At 35.5% G+C, this 17286-nt stretch overlaps 1 protein-coding gene and 1 long non-coding RNA gene across 3 annotated transcripts in view; one reads left to right on the top strand and one right to left on the bottom strand.

The window, feature by feature from the left end:
• LOC133574573 (uncharacterized) overlaps positions 1 to 17286 on the bottom strand; it is a 73083-nt gene that overhangs the window by 386 nt on the left and 55411 nt on the right. The gene's annotated exons all lie outside the window — the stretch shown is intronic.
• ssh1b (slingshot protein phosphatase 1b) overlaps positions 1 to 17286 on the top strand; it is a 54840-nt gene that overhangs the window by 29604 nt on the left and 7950 nt on the right. The window contains exons 9-13 of the mRNA XM_061926742.1: positions 7925 to 8119; positions 8253 to 8346; positions 14034 to 14162; positions 14235 to 14281; positions 14364 to 14510. Of these exons, the coding sequence (XP_061782726.1) occupies positions 7925 to 8119; positions 8253 to 8346; positions 14034 to 14162; positions 14235 to 14281; positions 14364 to 14510 (612 nt within the window). The remainder of the gene's footprint in view (positions 1 to 7924; positions 8120 to 8252; positions 8347 to 14033; positions 14163 to 14234; positions 14282 to 14363; positions 14511 to 17286) is intronic.

Genomic DNA, 17286 nt, shown 5'->3' with positions numbered 1-17286 from the left:
TATTTTGTCTGTTAGCAATTCATCTGCACTAATCCAGTGTTTGATGTGCTGATGCAATCACAGTGCCACCTGCTGGTCAGTTTTTAGCATTGCAAACCACCATTTTTTTCTTTTAAAATTTTCTTACAAGCTTTCACAATTATAGCCGCAGAGGGGTAAAAAAAATGGTGATAGATTTCAGAGATTATATTGAAATTTCAATACTGCAGGAAATGATAATGAAATACTGCAAGTTGAGCAGCTTTCATGGGTGCTTGATGGATTTAACTTGTAATTTAGGGTGAGTTTGACATTTATATGCAAACATAGAAATCAACCGTTCAATGACATTTTATGTATTTGTTTATGTATTTATATTTAATTTGATCAGTAAACATGCATAAAAACTTGGGTAGTTTTGACCTCCATATGCAAACATCAATAACAAGGAAGCAATTATTTTGTTATGAATTTGTTTAATTTTATCAGCACACATGCATTAAAAAATGGGTAATTTTGACCTCTGTATGCAAACACTAAAAACAATTAAGAAATTATTGTATTTATTTATTTGTTTATGTGTTTATTTGTTTAATTTTATCAGCACACATGCATTAAAAAGTGGGTAATTTTGACATAAAAAACAAGAAAGCAATTATTTTTTTATGAATTTATTTGTTTAATTTTATCAGCACACATGCATTAAAAATGGGTAATTTTGACCTCCATATGCAAACATAAAAAAACAAGAAAGCAATAATTTTTTAATGAATTTGTTTATTTGTTTAATTTTATCAGCACACATGCATTAAAAATGATGAGGTGCGATGAACTGGCGACTTGTCCAGGGTGTACCCCGCCTTCCGCCCGATTGTAGCTGAGATAGGCTCCAGCGCCCCCCGCGACCCCAAAAGGGAATAAGCGGTAGAAAATGGATGGATGGATGCATTAAAAAATGGGTAATTTTGACCTCCATGTGCAAACATAAAAAACAAGAAAGCAATTATTTTTTTACTGATTTGTTTGTGTTTATTTGCATCAAAACTTGGGTAATTTTAACCTCCATATTCAAACATCAAAAACAAGAAAGCAATTATTGTGTTATGAATTTGTTTAATTTTATCAGCACACATGCATTAAAAAATGGGTAATTTTGACCTCCGTATGCAAACACTAAAAACAAGTAAGAAATTATTGTATTTATTTATTTGTTTATGTGTTTGTTTAATTTTATCAGCACACATGCATTAAAAATTGGGTAATTTTGACATAAAAAACAAGAAAGCAATTTTTTTAAAGGAATTTATTTGTGTAATTTTATCAGCACACATGCATTAAAAATGGGTAATTTTGACCTCCGTATGCAAACATAAAAAAACAAGAAAGCAATAATTTTTTTATGAATTTGTTTATTTGTTTAATTTTATCAGCACACATGCATTAAAAATGGGTAATTTTGACCTCCATATGCAAACATAAAAAACAAGAAAGAAATTATTTTTTTACTGATTTGTTTATGTGTTTATTTGCATCAAAACGTGGGTAATTTTAACCTCCATATTCAAACATAAAAAACAAGAAAGCAATTATTTTGTTATGAATTTGTTTAATTTTATCAGCACACATGCATTAAAAAATGGGTAATTTTGACCTCCGTATGCAAACACTAAAAACAAGTAAGAAATTATTGTATTTATTTATTTGTTTATGTGTTTATTTGTTTAATTTTATCAGCACACATGCATTAAAAATTGGGTAATTTTGACATAAAAAAACAAGAAAGCAATTATTTTTTTATGAATTTATTTGTTTAATTTTATCAGCACACATGCATTAAAAATGGGTAATTTTGACCTCCGTATGCAAACATAAAAAAACAAGAAAGCAATAACTTTTTTATGAATTTGTTTATTTGTTTAATTTTATCAGCACACATGCATTAAAAAATTGGTAATTTTGACCTCCATATGCAAACATAAAAAACAAGAAAGAAATTATTTTTTTTACTGATTTGTTTATGTGTTTAGTTGCATCAAAACTTGGGTAATTTTAACCTCCATATTCAAACATAACAAAGAAGAAAGCAATTATTTTTTTGTGAATTTATTTGTTTAATTTTATCAGCACACATGCATCAAAACTTGGGTAATTTTGACCTCGATATGCAAACATAAAAAACAAGTAAGCAATTATTTCTTAATTATTTGTTTGTGTTTATTTGTTTAATTTTATCAGCACACATGCATTAAAAATTGGGTAATTTGGACCTCCGTATGCAAACATAAAAAACAAGTAAGCAATTATTTTTTAATTTGTTTGTGTGTTTATTTGTTTAATTTTATCAGCACACATGCATTAAAAAATGGGTAATTTTGACCTCCGTATGCAAACACTAAAAACAATTAAGAAATTATTGTATTTGTTTATGTGTTTATTTGTTTAATTTTATCAGCACACATGCATTAAAAAATGGGTAATTTTGACATAAAAAACAAGAAAGCAATTATTTTTTTATGAATTTATTTGTTTAATTTTATCAGCACACATGCATTAAAAATGGGTAATTTTGACCTCCATATGTAAACATAAAAAAACAAGAAAGCAATAATTTTTTAATGAATTTGTTTATTTGTTTAATTTTATCAGCACACATGCATTAAAAAATGGGTCATTTTGACCTCTGTATGCAAACACTAAAAACAAGTAAGAAATTATTGTATTTATTTATTTGTTTATGTGTTTATTTGTTTAATTTTATCAGCACACATGCATTAAAAATTGGGTAATTTTGACATAAAAAAACAAGAAAGCAATTATTTTTTTATGAATTTATTTGTTTAATTTTATCAGCACACATGCATTAAAAATGGGTAATTTTGACCTCCGTATGCAAACATAAAAAAACAAGAAAGCAATAATTTTTTTTATGAATTTGTTTATTTGTTTAATTTTATCAGCACAAATGCATTAAAAAATGGGTCATTTTGACCTCTGTATGCAAACACTAAAAACAAGTAAGAAATTATTGTATTTATTTATTTGTTTGTGTTTATTTGTTTAATTTGATCAGCACACATGCATTAAAAAATGGGTAATTTTGACATAAAAAACAAGAAAGCAATTATTTTTTTATGAATTTATTTGTTTAATGTTATCAGCACACATGCATTAAAAATGGGTAATTTTGACCTCCATCTGCAAACATAAAAAAACAAGAAAGCAATAATTTTTTTATGAATTTGTTTATTTGTTTAATTTTATCAGCACACATGCATTAAAAAATGGGTCATTTTGACCTCTGTATGCAAACACTAAAAACAAGTAAGAAATTATTGTATTTATTTATTTGTTTATGTGTTTATTTGTTTAATTTTATCAGCACACATGCATTAAAAATTGGGTAATTTTGACATAAAAAAACAAGAAAGCAATTATTTTTTTATGAATTTATTTGTTTAATTTTATCAGCACACATGCATTAAAAATGGGTAATTTTGACCTCCGTATGCAAACATAAAAAAACAAGAAAGCAATAATTTTTTTATGAATTTGTTTATTTGTTTAATTTTATCAGCACACATGCATTAAAAATGGGTAATTTTGACCTCCATATGCAAACATAAAAAACAAGAAAGAAATTATTTTTTTACTGATTTGTTTATGTGTTTATTTGCATCAAAACGTGGGTAATTTTAACCTCCATATTCAAACATAAAAAACAAGAAAGCAATTATTTTGTTATGAATTTGTTTAATTTTATCAGCACACATGCATTAAAAAATGGGTAATTTTGACCTCCGTATGCAAACACTAAAAACAAGTAAGAAATTATTGTATTTATTTATTTGTTTATGTGTTTATTTGTTTAATTTTATCAGCACACATGCATTAAAAATTGGGTAATTTTGACATAAAAAAACAAGAAAGCAATTATTTTTTTATGAATTTATTTGTTTAATTTTATCAGCACACATGCATTAAAAATGGGTAATTTTGACCTCCGTATGCAAACATAAAAAAACAAGAAAGCAATAACTTTTTTATGAATTTGTTTATTTGTTTAATTTTATCAGCACACATGCATTAAAAAATTGGTAATTTTGACCTCCATATGCAAACATAAAAAACAAGAAAGAAATTATTTTTTTTACTGATTTGTTTATGTGTTTAGTTGCATCAAAACTTGGGTAATTTTAACCTCCATATTCAAACATAACAAAGAAGAAAGCAATTATTTTTTTGTGAATTTATTTGTTTAATTTTATCAGCACACATGCATCAAAACTTGGGTAATTTTGACCTCGATATGCAAACATAAAAAACAAGTAAGCAATTATTTCTTAATTATTTGTTTGTGTTTATTTGTTTAATTTTATCAGCACACATGCATTAAAAATTGGGTAATTTGGACCTCCGTATGCAAACATAAAAAACAAGTAAGCAATTATTTTTTAATTTGTTTGTGTGTTTATTTGTTTAATTTTATCAGCACACATGCATTAAAAAATGGGTAATTTTGACCTCCGTATGCAAACACTAAAAACAATTAAGAAATTATTGTATTTGTTTATGTGTTTATTTGTTTAATTTTATCAGCACACATGCATTAAAAAATGGGTAATTTTGACATAAAAAACAAGAAAGCAATTATTTTTTTATGAATTTATTTGTTTAATTTTATCAGCACACATGCATTAAAAATGGGTAATTTTGACCTCCATATGTAAACATAAAAAAACAAGAAAGCAATAATTTTTTAATGAATTTGTTTATTTGTTTAATTTTATCAGCACACATGCATTAAAAAATGGGTCATTTTGACCTCTGTATGCAAACACTAAAAACAAGTAAGAAATTATTGTATTTATTTATTTGTTTATGTGTTTATTTGTTTAATTTTATCAGCACACATGCATTAAAAATTGGGTAATTTTGACATAAAAAAACAAGAAAGCAATTATTTTTTTATGAATTTATTTGTTTAATTTTATCAGCACACATGCATTAAAAATGGGTAATTTTGACCTCCGTATGCAAACATAAAAAAACAAGAAAGCAATAATTTTTTTTATGAATTTGTTTATTTGTTTAATTTTATCAGCACAAATGCATTAAAAAATGGGTCATTTTGACCTCTGTATGCAAACACTAAAAACAAGTAAGAAATTATTGTATTTATTTATTTGTTTGTGTTTATTTGTTTAATTTGATCAGCACACATGCATTAAAAAATGGGTAATTTTGACATAAAAAACAAGAAAGCAATTATTTTTTTATGAATTTATTTGTTTAATGTTATCAGCACACATGCATTAAAAATGGGTAATTTTGACCTCCATCTGCAAACATAAAAAAACAAGAAAGCAATAATTTTTTTATGAATTTGTTTATTTGTTTAATTTTATCAGCACACATGCATTAAAAAATGGGTCATTTTGACCTCTGTATGCAAACACTAAAAACAAGTAAGAAATTATTGTATTTATTTATTTGTTTATGTGTTTATTTGTTTAATTTTATCAGCACACATGCATTAAAAATTGGGTAATTTTGACATAAAAAAACAAGAAAGCAATTATTTTTTTATGAATTTATTTGTTTAATTTTATCAGCACACATGCATTAAAAATGGGTAATTTTGACCTCCGTATGCAAACATAAAAAAACAAGAAAGCAATATTTTTTTTTATGAATTTGTTGATTTGTTTAATTTTATCAGCACACATGCATTAAAAAATGGGTAATTTTGACCTCCATATGCAAACATAAAAAACAAGAAAGAAATTATTTTTTTTACTGATTTGTTTATGTGTTTATTTGCATCAAAACTTGGGTAATTTTAACCTCCATATTCAAACATCAAAAACAAGAAAGCAATTATTTTGTTATGAATTTGTTTAATTTTATCAGCACACATGCATTAAAAAATGGGTAATTTTGACCTCCGTATGCAAACACTAAAAACAAGTAAGAAATTATTGTATTTATTTATTTGTTTGTGTTTATTTGTTTAATTTTATCAGCACACATGCATTAAAAATTGGGTAATTTTGACATAAAAAACAAGAAAGCAATTTTTTTTAATGAATTTATTTGTGTAATTTTATCAGCACACATGCATTAAAAATGGGTAATTTTGACCTCTGTATGCAAACATAAAAAAACAAGAAAGCAATAATTTTTTTATGAATTTGTTTATTTGTTTAATTTTATCAGCACACATGCATTAAAAATGGGTAATTTTGACCTCCATATGCAAACATAAAAAACAAGGAAGAAATGATTTTTTTTACTGATTTGTTTATGTGTTTATTTGTTTCATTTTATCAGCACACATGCATTAAAAATTGGGTAATTTTGACATAAAAAACAAGAAAGCAATTATTTTTTTATGAATTTATTTGTTTAATTTTATCAGCACACATGCATTAAAAATGGGTAATTTTGACCTCCGTATGCAAACAAAAAAACAAGAAGGCAATATTTTTTTTATGAATTTGTTGATTTGTTTAATTTTATTAGCACACATGCATTAAAAAATGGGTAATTTTGACCTCCATATGCAAACATAAAAAACAAGAAAGAAATAATTTTTTTACTGATTTGTTTATGTGTTTATTTGCATCAAAACTTGGGTAATTTTAACCTCCATATTCAAACATAAAAAACAAGAAAGCAATTATTTTTTTATGAATTTATTTGTTTAATTTTATCAGCACACATGCATCAAAACTTGGGTAATTTTGACCTCGATATGCAAACATAAAAAAACAAGAAATCAATTATTTTTTTACTGATTTGTTTGTGTTTATTTGCATCAAAACTTGGGTAATTTTAACCTCCATATTCAAACATAAAAAACAAGAAAGCAATTATTTTTTTATGAATTTATTTGTTTAATTTTATCAGCACACATGCATTAAATATTGGGTAATTTGGACCTCCGTATGCAAACATAAAAAACAAGTAAGCAATTATTTTTTAATTATTTTTTTGTGTTTATTTGTTTAATTTTATCAGCACACATGCATTAAAAATTGTGTAATTTGGACCTCCGTATGCAAACATAAAAAACAACTAAGCAATTATTTTTTAATTTGTTTGTGTGTTTATCTGTTTAATTTTATCAGCACACATGCATTAAAAATTGGGTAATTTTGACCTCTATATGCAAAAATAAAGACCCACAATGCATTTGAATTTGTATGTATTTTTTCTGTATCATAAAAGTAATAAAATATACAAATGTTGTAAACCTTGATTTATTTGTAAATAAAACTTTAGTCATTGATCGTCAAATACATTTCGAATCCAGTTTGGCAGGATATATTTGTTATTTATTTCTTATTTTTATATATTTTATTTACTTACAGACTATTGTTACGTGATATCTTTTTTAAGATACAATCGCTATTCTAGTATTTTTATACATGTGACACTGTTTTGTACTATATATAATTAGTTTTAAGTCTGTAAAACACTTTTGGTCAGCTGGGGTTGTTTTTAAATGTGCTAAAAATGAATAAACTGAACTGAAAATAAAGTAAAATAAAATCATCCAATTCCCTGTGGCCAATCCACCATATTTAGTCCCATTTAAAATGTAAACTGAATTTCATATAGCGCATGTGCATGCATGTGATGAACGATAAAGGGGGCGTGGCTTCAGTGGCACAACAGGAATAGGTGTGCATGGAAAATGCCTTTATGCCCGGGTGCAGCTGGGATAGGCTCCAGCGACCCCAAGAGGGACAAGCGGTAGAAAATGGATGGATGGAAAATTTTACTGAATTTAAATACTAAATATTGTTCTTTTTACAAAAAATTGGCCTGCCAAAGGTTTTTTCAACAACATTAAAGTCCTCCTGTTATATCTTGAAAAATGTGAATTCTTCCAAAATGGTGCAACCTTTTTCACACTGTTTGTTCTTTTTTCTCTATGTAGGTCTGCCCTGCAGGTGCTCCACAAGGCATGCGAGGTGTCGCGCCGCTTTAACTACTTCCCGGGTGGCATCGCTCTCACATGGATGGCCTTCTACGAGAGCTGCGTGGCGTCAGAGCAGAGCTGCATCAACGAGTGGAACGCTATGACTGACCTGGAGACCACCCGGCCAGATTCCCCCACCATGTTTGTGGACCGGTAGGACACATATACTGTACATACTAAACGTTATTAAGGTTGAGCATGTTGGCCTTTCTCTCTTGGTGTGAAAAATGGACAGACACTGTTTTTTATTGAAAGTGCAACTCTGATTTTGTGTCGTTTGGTGCAGGCCGACTGAAAGGGAGCAAACTGAGTGTCTCATTAAAGCGAAGCTACGCAGCATCATGATGTTTCAAGACTTGGATAACATCACTTCCAAGGAGGTATGAGACCCTCACTCAGTGGCAGGGAAGATTTTTTTTTTTTAACTGTGTGATGTTTGACTTTTTTTTTGTTTTACTTGTTAACATACTAAAAGAAATAGATTTTATATACATATACTTCCCAACGTGTCCTGGGTCTTCCCCGTGGCCTCCTACCGGTCGGACGTGCCCTAAACACCTCCCTAGGGAGGCTTTCGGGTGGCATCCTGACCAGATGCCCAAACCACCTCATCTGGCTCCTCTCCATGAGGAGCAGCGGCTTTACTTTGAGCTCCTCCCGGATGACAGAGCTTCTCACCCTATCTCTAAGGGAGAGACCCGCCACCCGGCGGAGGAAACTCATTTCGGCCGCTTGTACCCGTGATCTTGTCCTTTCGGTCATAACCCAAAGCTCTTGACCATAGTTGAGGATGGGAACGTAGATCGACCGGTAAATTGAGAGCTTTGCCTTCCGGCTCAGCTCCTTCTTCACCACAACGGATCGATACAGCGTCCGCATTACTGAAGACGCCGCACCGATCCGCCTGTCGATCTCACGATCCACTCTTCCCTCACTCGTGAACAAGACTCCGAGGTACTTGAACTCCTCCACTTGGGTCAAGATCTCCTCCCCAACCCGGAGACGGCACTCCACCCTTTTCCGGGCGAGAACCATGGACTCGGACTTGGAGGTGCTGATTCTCATCCCAGTCGCTTCACACTCGGCTGCGAACCGATCCAGTGAGAGCTGAAGATCCTGGCCAGATGAAGCCATCAGGACCACATCATCTGCAAAAAGTAGAGACCTAATCCTGCAGCCACCAAACCAAATCCCCTCAACGCCTTGACTGCGCCTAGAAATTCTGTCCATAAAAGTTATGAACAGAATCGGTGACAAAGGGCAGCCTTGGCGCAGTCCAACCCTCACTGAAACAGGTTCGACTTACTGCCGGCAATGCGGACCAAGCTCTGACACTGATCATACAGGGAGCGGACCGCCACAATCAGACAGTCCGATACCCCATACTCTCTGAGCACTCCCCACAGGACTTCCCGAGGGATACGGTCGAATGCCTTCTCCAAGTCCACAAAACACATGTAGACTGGTTGGGCAAACTCCCATGCACCCTCAAGGACCCTGCCGAGAGTATAGAGCTGGTCCACAGTTCCACGACCAGGACAAAAACCACACTGTTCCTCCTGAATCCGAGGTTCGACTATCCGGCGTAGCCTCCTCTCCAGTACACCTGAATAGACCTTACCAGGAAGGCTGAGGAGTGTGATCCCACGATAGTTGGAACATACCCTCCGGTTCCCCTTCTTAAAGAGAGGAACCACCACCCCGGTCTGTTTGTAAAAACCTGAGCATTTAATTTGTATATATTTACAATTTGAAAATTAAATTCAATATGTATTTAATCAATAGTTTGAGCTTCAAGAGATAGTCACCTGGAATGGTTTTCACTTCACAGGTGTGCTTGAAGCTCATTGAGAGAATGCCAAGAGTGTGTAAAGCAGTAATCAGAGCAAAGGGTGGCTATTTTGAAGAAACTAGAATATAAAACATGTTTTCAGTTATTTCACCTTTTTTTGTCAAGTACATAACTCCACGTGTGTTCATTCATAGTTTTGATGCCTTCAGTGACAATCTACAATATAAATAGTCATGAAAATAAAGAAAACGCTTTAAATATATATATATATACATATTTGACGCAGGTGTAGATCTTGCTTTGGTTTTTGGCTGAGACCACGGATCTTGGGCTCCAAAAGGTTGATCACTGGTATTCGTCATACGTCAAGCCGCCAAGAAGAGCTTTTTTTAACCTGTAACCTGTTTTGAAAAGGGTATTATAATTTTCATACCAAATAATCGATTGTAAATCGAATCGTTTGCCCAAGAATCGGGATGGAATTGTGTGTTGTTGTAAGATTCACATCCCTAATGTACAGTCAATCAATCAATCAATCAATCAATGTTTACTTATATAGCCCTAAATCACTAGTGTCTCAAAGGGCTGCACAAGCCACGACGACATCCTCTGCTCAGATCCCACATCAGGGCAAGGAAAAACTCAACCCAATGGGATAACAATGAGTACCATCCTTCTGTACTATTTTGACCTGCACGTTAAAACGTAATACAGTTATATTGCACATCTACAGTATATATACTGTAAGTGTTCATACTCCGATTATTCCACTATTGTAAAAAACATGTTAATACTAGTGCTTTTGTATATTCACATGCATGTCATACTGCTCATCAGTGTTGGGTTAGTTACTGAAAAACAGTAACTAGTTATAGTTACTAGTTACTTCATTTCAAAAGTAACTCAGTTACTAACTCAGTTACTTACACCAAAAAGTAATGCGTTACTGTGAAAAGTAACTATTTAGTTACTTATTTTTTTCTTCTTTTTTTTTAAAGCTCCAATTAATGCCCTTTTAGCCTTCATTTCAGTACTGTTATTGCACTGGAGAATAATACAATCTGTTGATCAACATGACATACATTTGTATCACTGAACTCTGCTAAGCAATGTGTTCTACATACAACACACAAAGACAAAGATATGTTACAAAGGCCAATTTGTTTCTCGCCAGAACAAATTGACAAAACTATTTTAAATAGCTGCAACATAACATACATAAGTAACAAACAGCATAATAACAGGATAGCTGTAAAGCAAGAAAGGCACACACTACATACACAAAGCCTAACCAGGCATTTTTTCCTCAAGAAATTCTGACACAAAATCATGTCTGAAGCTCAGAACACTCTACACATTTCCCCAGTTTTAGTTTAGAGATAAGGAACGATTGGCCTGGCCCACTAGGATCCCTCTTTATGTTTGTGAACTTTATAGTCTATACCAGGGGTCCTCAAGTACAAATCTTGAAGGTCCACAAATGTTTTTTTGAAACAGGCTGGGTCCGTTTATTATCGGTCAAGCGTATATAATAGCAGGAGGTAGGTAGTTTAACATTTTCTTAAAATTAACAAAAATAAAATAAATATCCAATAAAATTCATGAAATATTTTCTTTGAAACAAAAATAAATAAGAACTTTGAAAAAATGTGTCCTCTGCATTTGACCCATCCCTTGATCACCCCCTGGGAGGTGAGGGGAGCAGTGGGCAGCAGCGGCGCTGCGCCCGGGAATCATTTTTGGTGATTTAACCCCCAATTCCAACCCTTGATGCTGAGTGCCAAGCAGGGAAGAATGCTGGTATGAGCTTTTAAACATAACCCGTTAACTGCTGCCAATCAAATGGTGAATAAGATACTCTTTAGGGTTCATATGTTTGTAAATCTGACTGTGATGAAGTCAGTGCCTCACCAGCCATCAACCTCACCGCACGTTACTGCTCTGTTGCTATTTGTTGTTGTGTCATAGATTTAACAAAAATCTTGCTTGATGTTTCATATGGCTTTTTCAGCCTCGTGATTTCTTTTTTTCTTAGCTCTGAATCATGAGGAAATGTCTCTTCAAATTCGCGGTGCTCTTTCAGATAGTGACGTTTCAGATTTTCACTTTTCACCAGAGCAACAGTAGTGTTGCATAGTAGACACATTGGTCTGGTACTTGCAGTAGGTATGATGAAAACATATTGCTCTGTCCATTCTTCCTTGAAACGTCGGTTTTCCCTGTCCACCTTTCTTTTACCAGCTTGAGCCAACTTGGAGCATGTCATTGTGATTTGATTCACATTCAGTGACTGACAAGTGAACAGTTAGCGAAGTAGCGATACGAGACAACTGTGTGCCTGCAGCGAAAGGTTCCATGCACTGTGCACATGACCCAGGTGGTAACAGCCTATCAGCGCGTCGTTGTGAAAGAGATGACAACCCATACCCCGGAATTAGCCAATCAGAGTGGCGTTCTCTCGCTCTCACTCCGTCTCTCTCTCTTTCTCTCTCTGAGAGAAAGAGAGAGAGAGAGAGAGAGAGAGACGGAGTGAGTGAGACACGAGAAGTGTAAACGAAACGTGGAGATATTTGACTAAAAACAACAAAGAACGTTGACTTGCGCTAGCGATAACTCACAGATAAATACAATTATTATATTTTTTTATAATAATTATAATTATAATAATAAAAAAAACATTTATTTTATTTATTTTTTTTACTATAATTCGTGCTGGGTCTGGACGGACACGTCGCTGGGTCCGGACATGGACCGCGGTCCGCCTGTTGAGGATCACTGGTCTATACATTTAGAGTGATGCGTTTACAGCCACACAAAAAGTCGGACAACTCCAACACCACACATAAAGTGTAATTCCAGGTCGTTACTCTATGATTTACCAATCAAATGTGTGCCTATTCTAGTGTCATTTATTAGGAATCTTAATTTATAAATATTAATCATTAAATGCTGTTAATATATTAAATACATACTAATAAAAATATATTTTTTACAAACAGGAAGTTGCAGGAATGTACACATGATCCCCTGCTTACATTTCATTGTGCAACATGTGAATGTTTTAATGGGAACTAAATGCAATGTCTGAAAGGGGTACAAACTATTTCCAAAGCAGGACCTCCACCCAGACAAACAATACAAGTACACAGTTCATGAAAAACAATATTTGTTGTTATTGTCATTGTAAGTGGGCCCAAACACTTATGTTAAAAATGGAAATGACTGCTGTCATTTGATTATAATAATAAGAGAATGTTGTCTGTCTATCTGTGTTGGCCCTGCGATGGGTGGGGACTTTTCCAGGGTGTACCCAGCCTTCCGCCAGAATGCAGCTGAGATAGGCTCCAGCGACCCCGAAAGGGACAAGCGGTAGAAAATGGATGGATGGATGGAGATGGAACTTGTTATTTAGTCAGGTTTGGGACAGGTGTGCTGCTGGTGTAGCCACAGTGTGCACATCTGATGTTGCTCACATGGGCTCCACTGAATGCTCAGGGAGTTTTTGCGTTTGCTCACACACATGAACAATTAGAGGGAACATTGATTGACAGAGTGTGTGTACCTTCAGTGCTGAAGTGTCATTGGAGTCTCTATCTCTCTTTACTAGCTTCGTCGAAGTATGTTGCTTATGTAGCTTGTTTCAGCAGATTTGAATAGCTGTTTTGGGCAGTAGATGGGATCTTTGATCCAAAGCACAATTTACATTTAATTAAAATGTTATTTTCTTTGTGCTCGACAAAAGAAAAGTAGTGAAAATATCTCCATGTTAGCAAACTCGACTTCTGGCTCCGCCATGATCAGACACGCCCCCCTCTCCTCCCTCTCCTCCCTCCCCACACACCCACACAGAGCGCATGTCTCTCTCTCTTCTCCGGCTTGTGACGCAAGAAGAATCAGAACGATGACACCGCAGCGCTCCGATAAAACACACTTTATACTACATAAAAAGTAACGTAAAATAACGCAGTAACGCATCATGTAGTAACGGTAACTGAGTTACTGAATATAAAAAAATAACGCGTTAGATTACTAGTTACCGCCGAAACTAACGGGGTTACAGTAACGCGTTACTTTGTAACGCGTTAGTCCCAACACTGCTGCTCATACATGCACGTCTTCTTAGATGCAGCATGTATTTTGCCACCTTGTTGCTGTGACATATGCAGTGGCAATAAAGTGGAATCCAAACAAACTAATAAAGAAGTAATCCTTGGTAGAAGTATATTATAAAGCGTACAGCTATGACATCATGTTTCCTGCGTTCTCCTCACTCAGATCCGCACGGAGCTGGAGCAGCACATGAGTTGTAACCTGACCGAATACAAGGAGTTCATTGATAACGAGATGTTGCTGATACTGGGACAGATGGACAAGGCTACACTCATCTTTGACCATGTTTATTTGGTGAGAATTGTCACTCGCAGTCGTTCGCCACAATTTTGCAGTTACTCTGATAAAGTGCTTTTGCTTGTATAGGGCTCGGAATGGAACGCTTCCAACCTAGAAGAACTGCGTGATTGTGGGTAAGGATCAGCAACTCCCGGGTTTTAATTATTCCGTGCAGCAAACTCCAGCAAAAGTTATTGATTTTTCTGTTTGTTCCAGAGTGGGCTATATTCTGAACGTGACCAGAGAGATTGACAACTTCTTCCCAGGGATGTTCTCCTATCACAATGTCCGCGTTTACGACGAGGACGACACCGACCTGCTGGCCCACTGGAACGACACCTACAACTTCATTGTCAAAGCCAGGTGACACGTGCACACTTTGACACTTTGTAGTCGTACAGTCGTCCCACTTATCGCGGCTATTTGGTTCTTGGCCTGACCGTTGTCATGACTTGGACTATGGCGTGGTTTGTTCTCCCGTGGTGCAAATGAACATTTGGACCAGACATGGCGTGAAGGTGAAGACATTATTTATTTTACACTAACAAAGGAACAAAAAGCGCGTTAGTCAAGTACAAACTTGACTAACGAAACAAAAAGACTTGCACGTGGGCAAAAAACTATGGACATTAGAGATGCGCGGATAGGCAATTATTTCATCCGCAACCGCATCAGAAAGTCGTCAACCATCCGCCATCCACCCGATCTAACATTTGATCAGAACCGCACCCGCCCATACCCGCCCGTTGTTATATATCTAATATAGACGATGCAAGGCATTAGTGAGGTTATAAAGCTTTTGCCTGTTAAAGAAAGGAGACTGATCCAATGCAGCACAGACATTCGCGTGCCACGCTGTCACGACCCAGACCCACACCAGTGCGCAATCATATGGGAGCCGCGCTGAGCGCACCTACAAGCGCGTCTCGCTGCCGGCGACGGCCGGGTATGGGCCCGACGCTCCAGCGCCATCCATTTTCAGGGCTAGTTGATTCGGCAGGTGGGTTGTTACACACTCCTTAGCGGGTTCCAAATTCCATGGCCACCGTCCTGCTGTCTATATCAACCAGGGTGAGCCCCACCCCTTTCGTGAGCGCACTGCGCGCGGAGTGACCCCTGTTACGCGTCCCCGGCAACAGGGGTGGCGGTCAGGTAAGCTGCGCGGGCGGAGCGCGCGGAGTGACCCCTGTTACGAGCCCCCGGCCACGGGGGTGGCGGGCAGGTAAGCTGCTTACCTGCTGCGCGTGACGCCGGCCGCGGCGAAGGCGGACGAGGCGGGGTGTCGGTGCGGTGGGCGCGGTGGTGACCCTGGACTTGCGTCGGACCCTTCTCGCGGATCGCCTCAGCTACAGCTCCCGGTGGGGCCCTCTCGGGGGAAGGGGCCTCGGTCCCGGACCCCGGCGAGGCGTCCCTTCTCCGCTCCGTAAAAGTGTCCATCTCTTTTTTTTTTTTTTTCTTCTGTTGTGGCATATGCAGCAGGTACCTGCTTGTTTTTCGTATGTGGGTAACAACATTTAACTATGTATATATATTTCCGAATTGGTTTAACAGCCACCCGCCTGAATCTATTTAAAATCTAATTTTTTTTTTATTTCAACCGCCCGACCCGTAGATAAAATCTAATTTTTTTTTATTTCATCCGCCCGATCCGCGGATAATCCGCGGACTCCGCGGTTGTGCCCGCAAACCGCGCATCTCTAATGGACATGAACAAAAGTCGCTAACTGTGGCATGAATAGAAAAAACTTACTTGGACATGGCATGAAGTGCGCAGAGGTAAACAAAGTGTGAAGCATAGAGTCAGGGGTATGATGTCGCCAGGGAGACTTCCTGGCAACAATGGGTTTAAATAATAGTGACATGATTAAAGACAGGTGCGTGAGTCGTGAGGGCAGGTCAAAACTAATGGGTTGCTATGGTGACAAACAAGAGTGCACAATGAGTCCAAACGTGGAACAGGTGAAACCAATGGGTAACCATGGAAACAAGACAAGGGAGTGAAAAGCCAGAAACTAAAGAGTCCAATAACTAAACAAACATGATTACACAGACATGACAACCGTAGTAAACGCATTTCCACTAAATTTTATATTTTCTTAGTTAGAGCCTTAAAAAACTGTTTACGACCGACTACCATGTTTTTCGGACTATAAGTCGCAGTTTTTTTCATAGTTTGGCCGGGCGTGCGACTTATACTCAGGAGCGACTTATGTGTGAAATTATTAACACATTACCGTAAAACATCAAATAATATTATTTATCTCATTCACGTAAGAGACTAGACGTATAAGACTTCATGGGATTTAGCGATTAGGAGTGACAGATTGTTTGGTAAACGTATAGCATGTTCTATATGTTATAGTTATTTGAATGACTCTTACCATAATATGTTACGTTAACATACCAGGCACGTTCTCAGTTGGTTATTTATGCCTCATATAACGTACACTTATTCAGCCTGTTGTTCACTATTCTTTATTTATTTTAAATTCCCTTTCAAATGTCTATTCTTGGTGTTGGCTTTTATCAAATACATTTCCCCAAAAAATGCGACTTATACTCCAGTGCGACTTATATATGTTTTTCCCCTTCTTTATTATGCATTTTCGACCGGTGCGACTTATACTCTGGAGCGACTTATACTCCGAAAAATACGGTAAATATGTTGTTGTTTTTTTACCATTATTAGGGCCTTTCGTATAAGAAACTATGTATGAATTAATAATGGGTTCCAGCCTAGACAAAAGTCCATATTTTAGGAACGGTTTGTAACTTTGAACACAATCTAAAGCACTATACAGTACTTTATATCAACAAACGTAAAAAGGGGGTGATGGATCAAACTTCTATTTAATAACAAAGCCAAAACAACAACAACTAGCTTAACTGTCTTCATTTTCAGCCGCCCTGCCGACACATACACACAGAAAGTACAAAACCCAAAACCAGTGAAGTTGGCACGTTGTGTAAATGGTAAATAAATAAAAACAGAATACAGCCATCCATCCATCCATTTTCTACCGCTTGTCCTTTTTGGGGTCGCGGGGGGTGCTGGAGCCTATCTCAGCTGCATTCGGATAGAAGGCGGGGTACACCCTGGACAAGTCGCCAACTCATCACAAACTTCAGCTTCTCCAGA

Source organism: Nerophis lumbriciformis, linkage group LG32 (genome assembly GCF_033978685.3).
Source record: "Nerophis lumbriciformis linkage group LG32, RoL_Nlum_v2.1, whole genome shotgun sequence".
Taxonomy (NCBI): Eukaryota; Metazoa; Chordata; class Actinopteri; order Syngnathiformes; family Syngnathidae; genus Nerophis; species Nerophis lumbriciformis.
The sequence above is the reverse complement of the archived record's forward strand: the minus strand, read 5'-3'. Positions and strand labels throughout refer to the sequence as shown.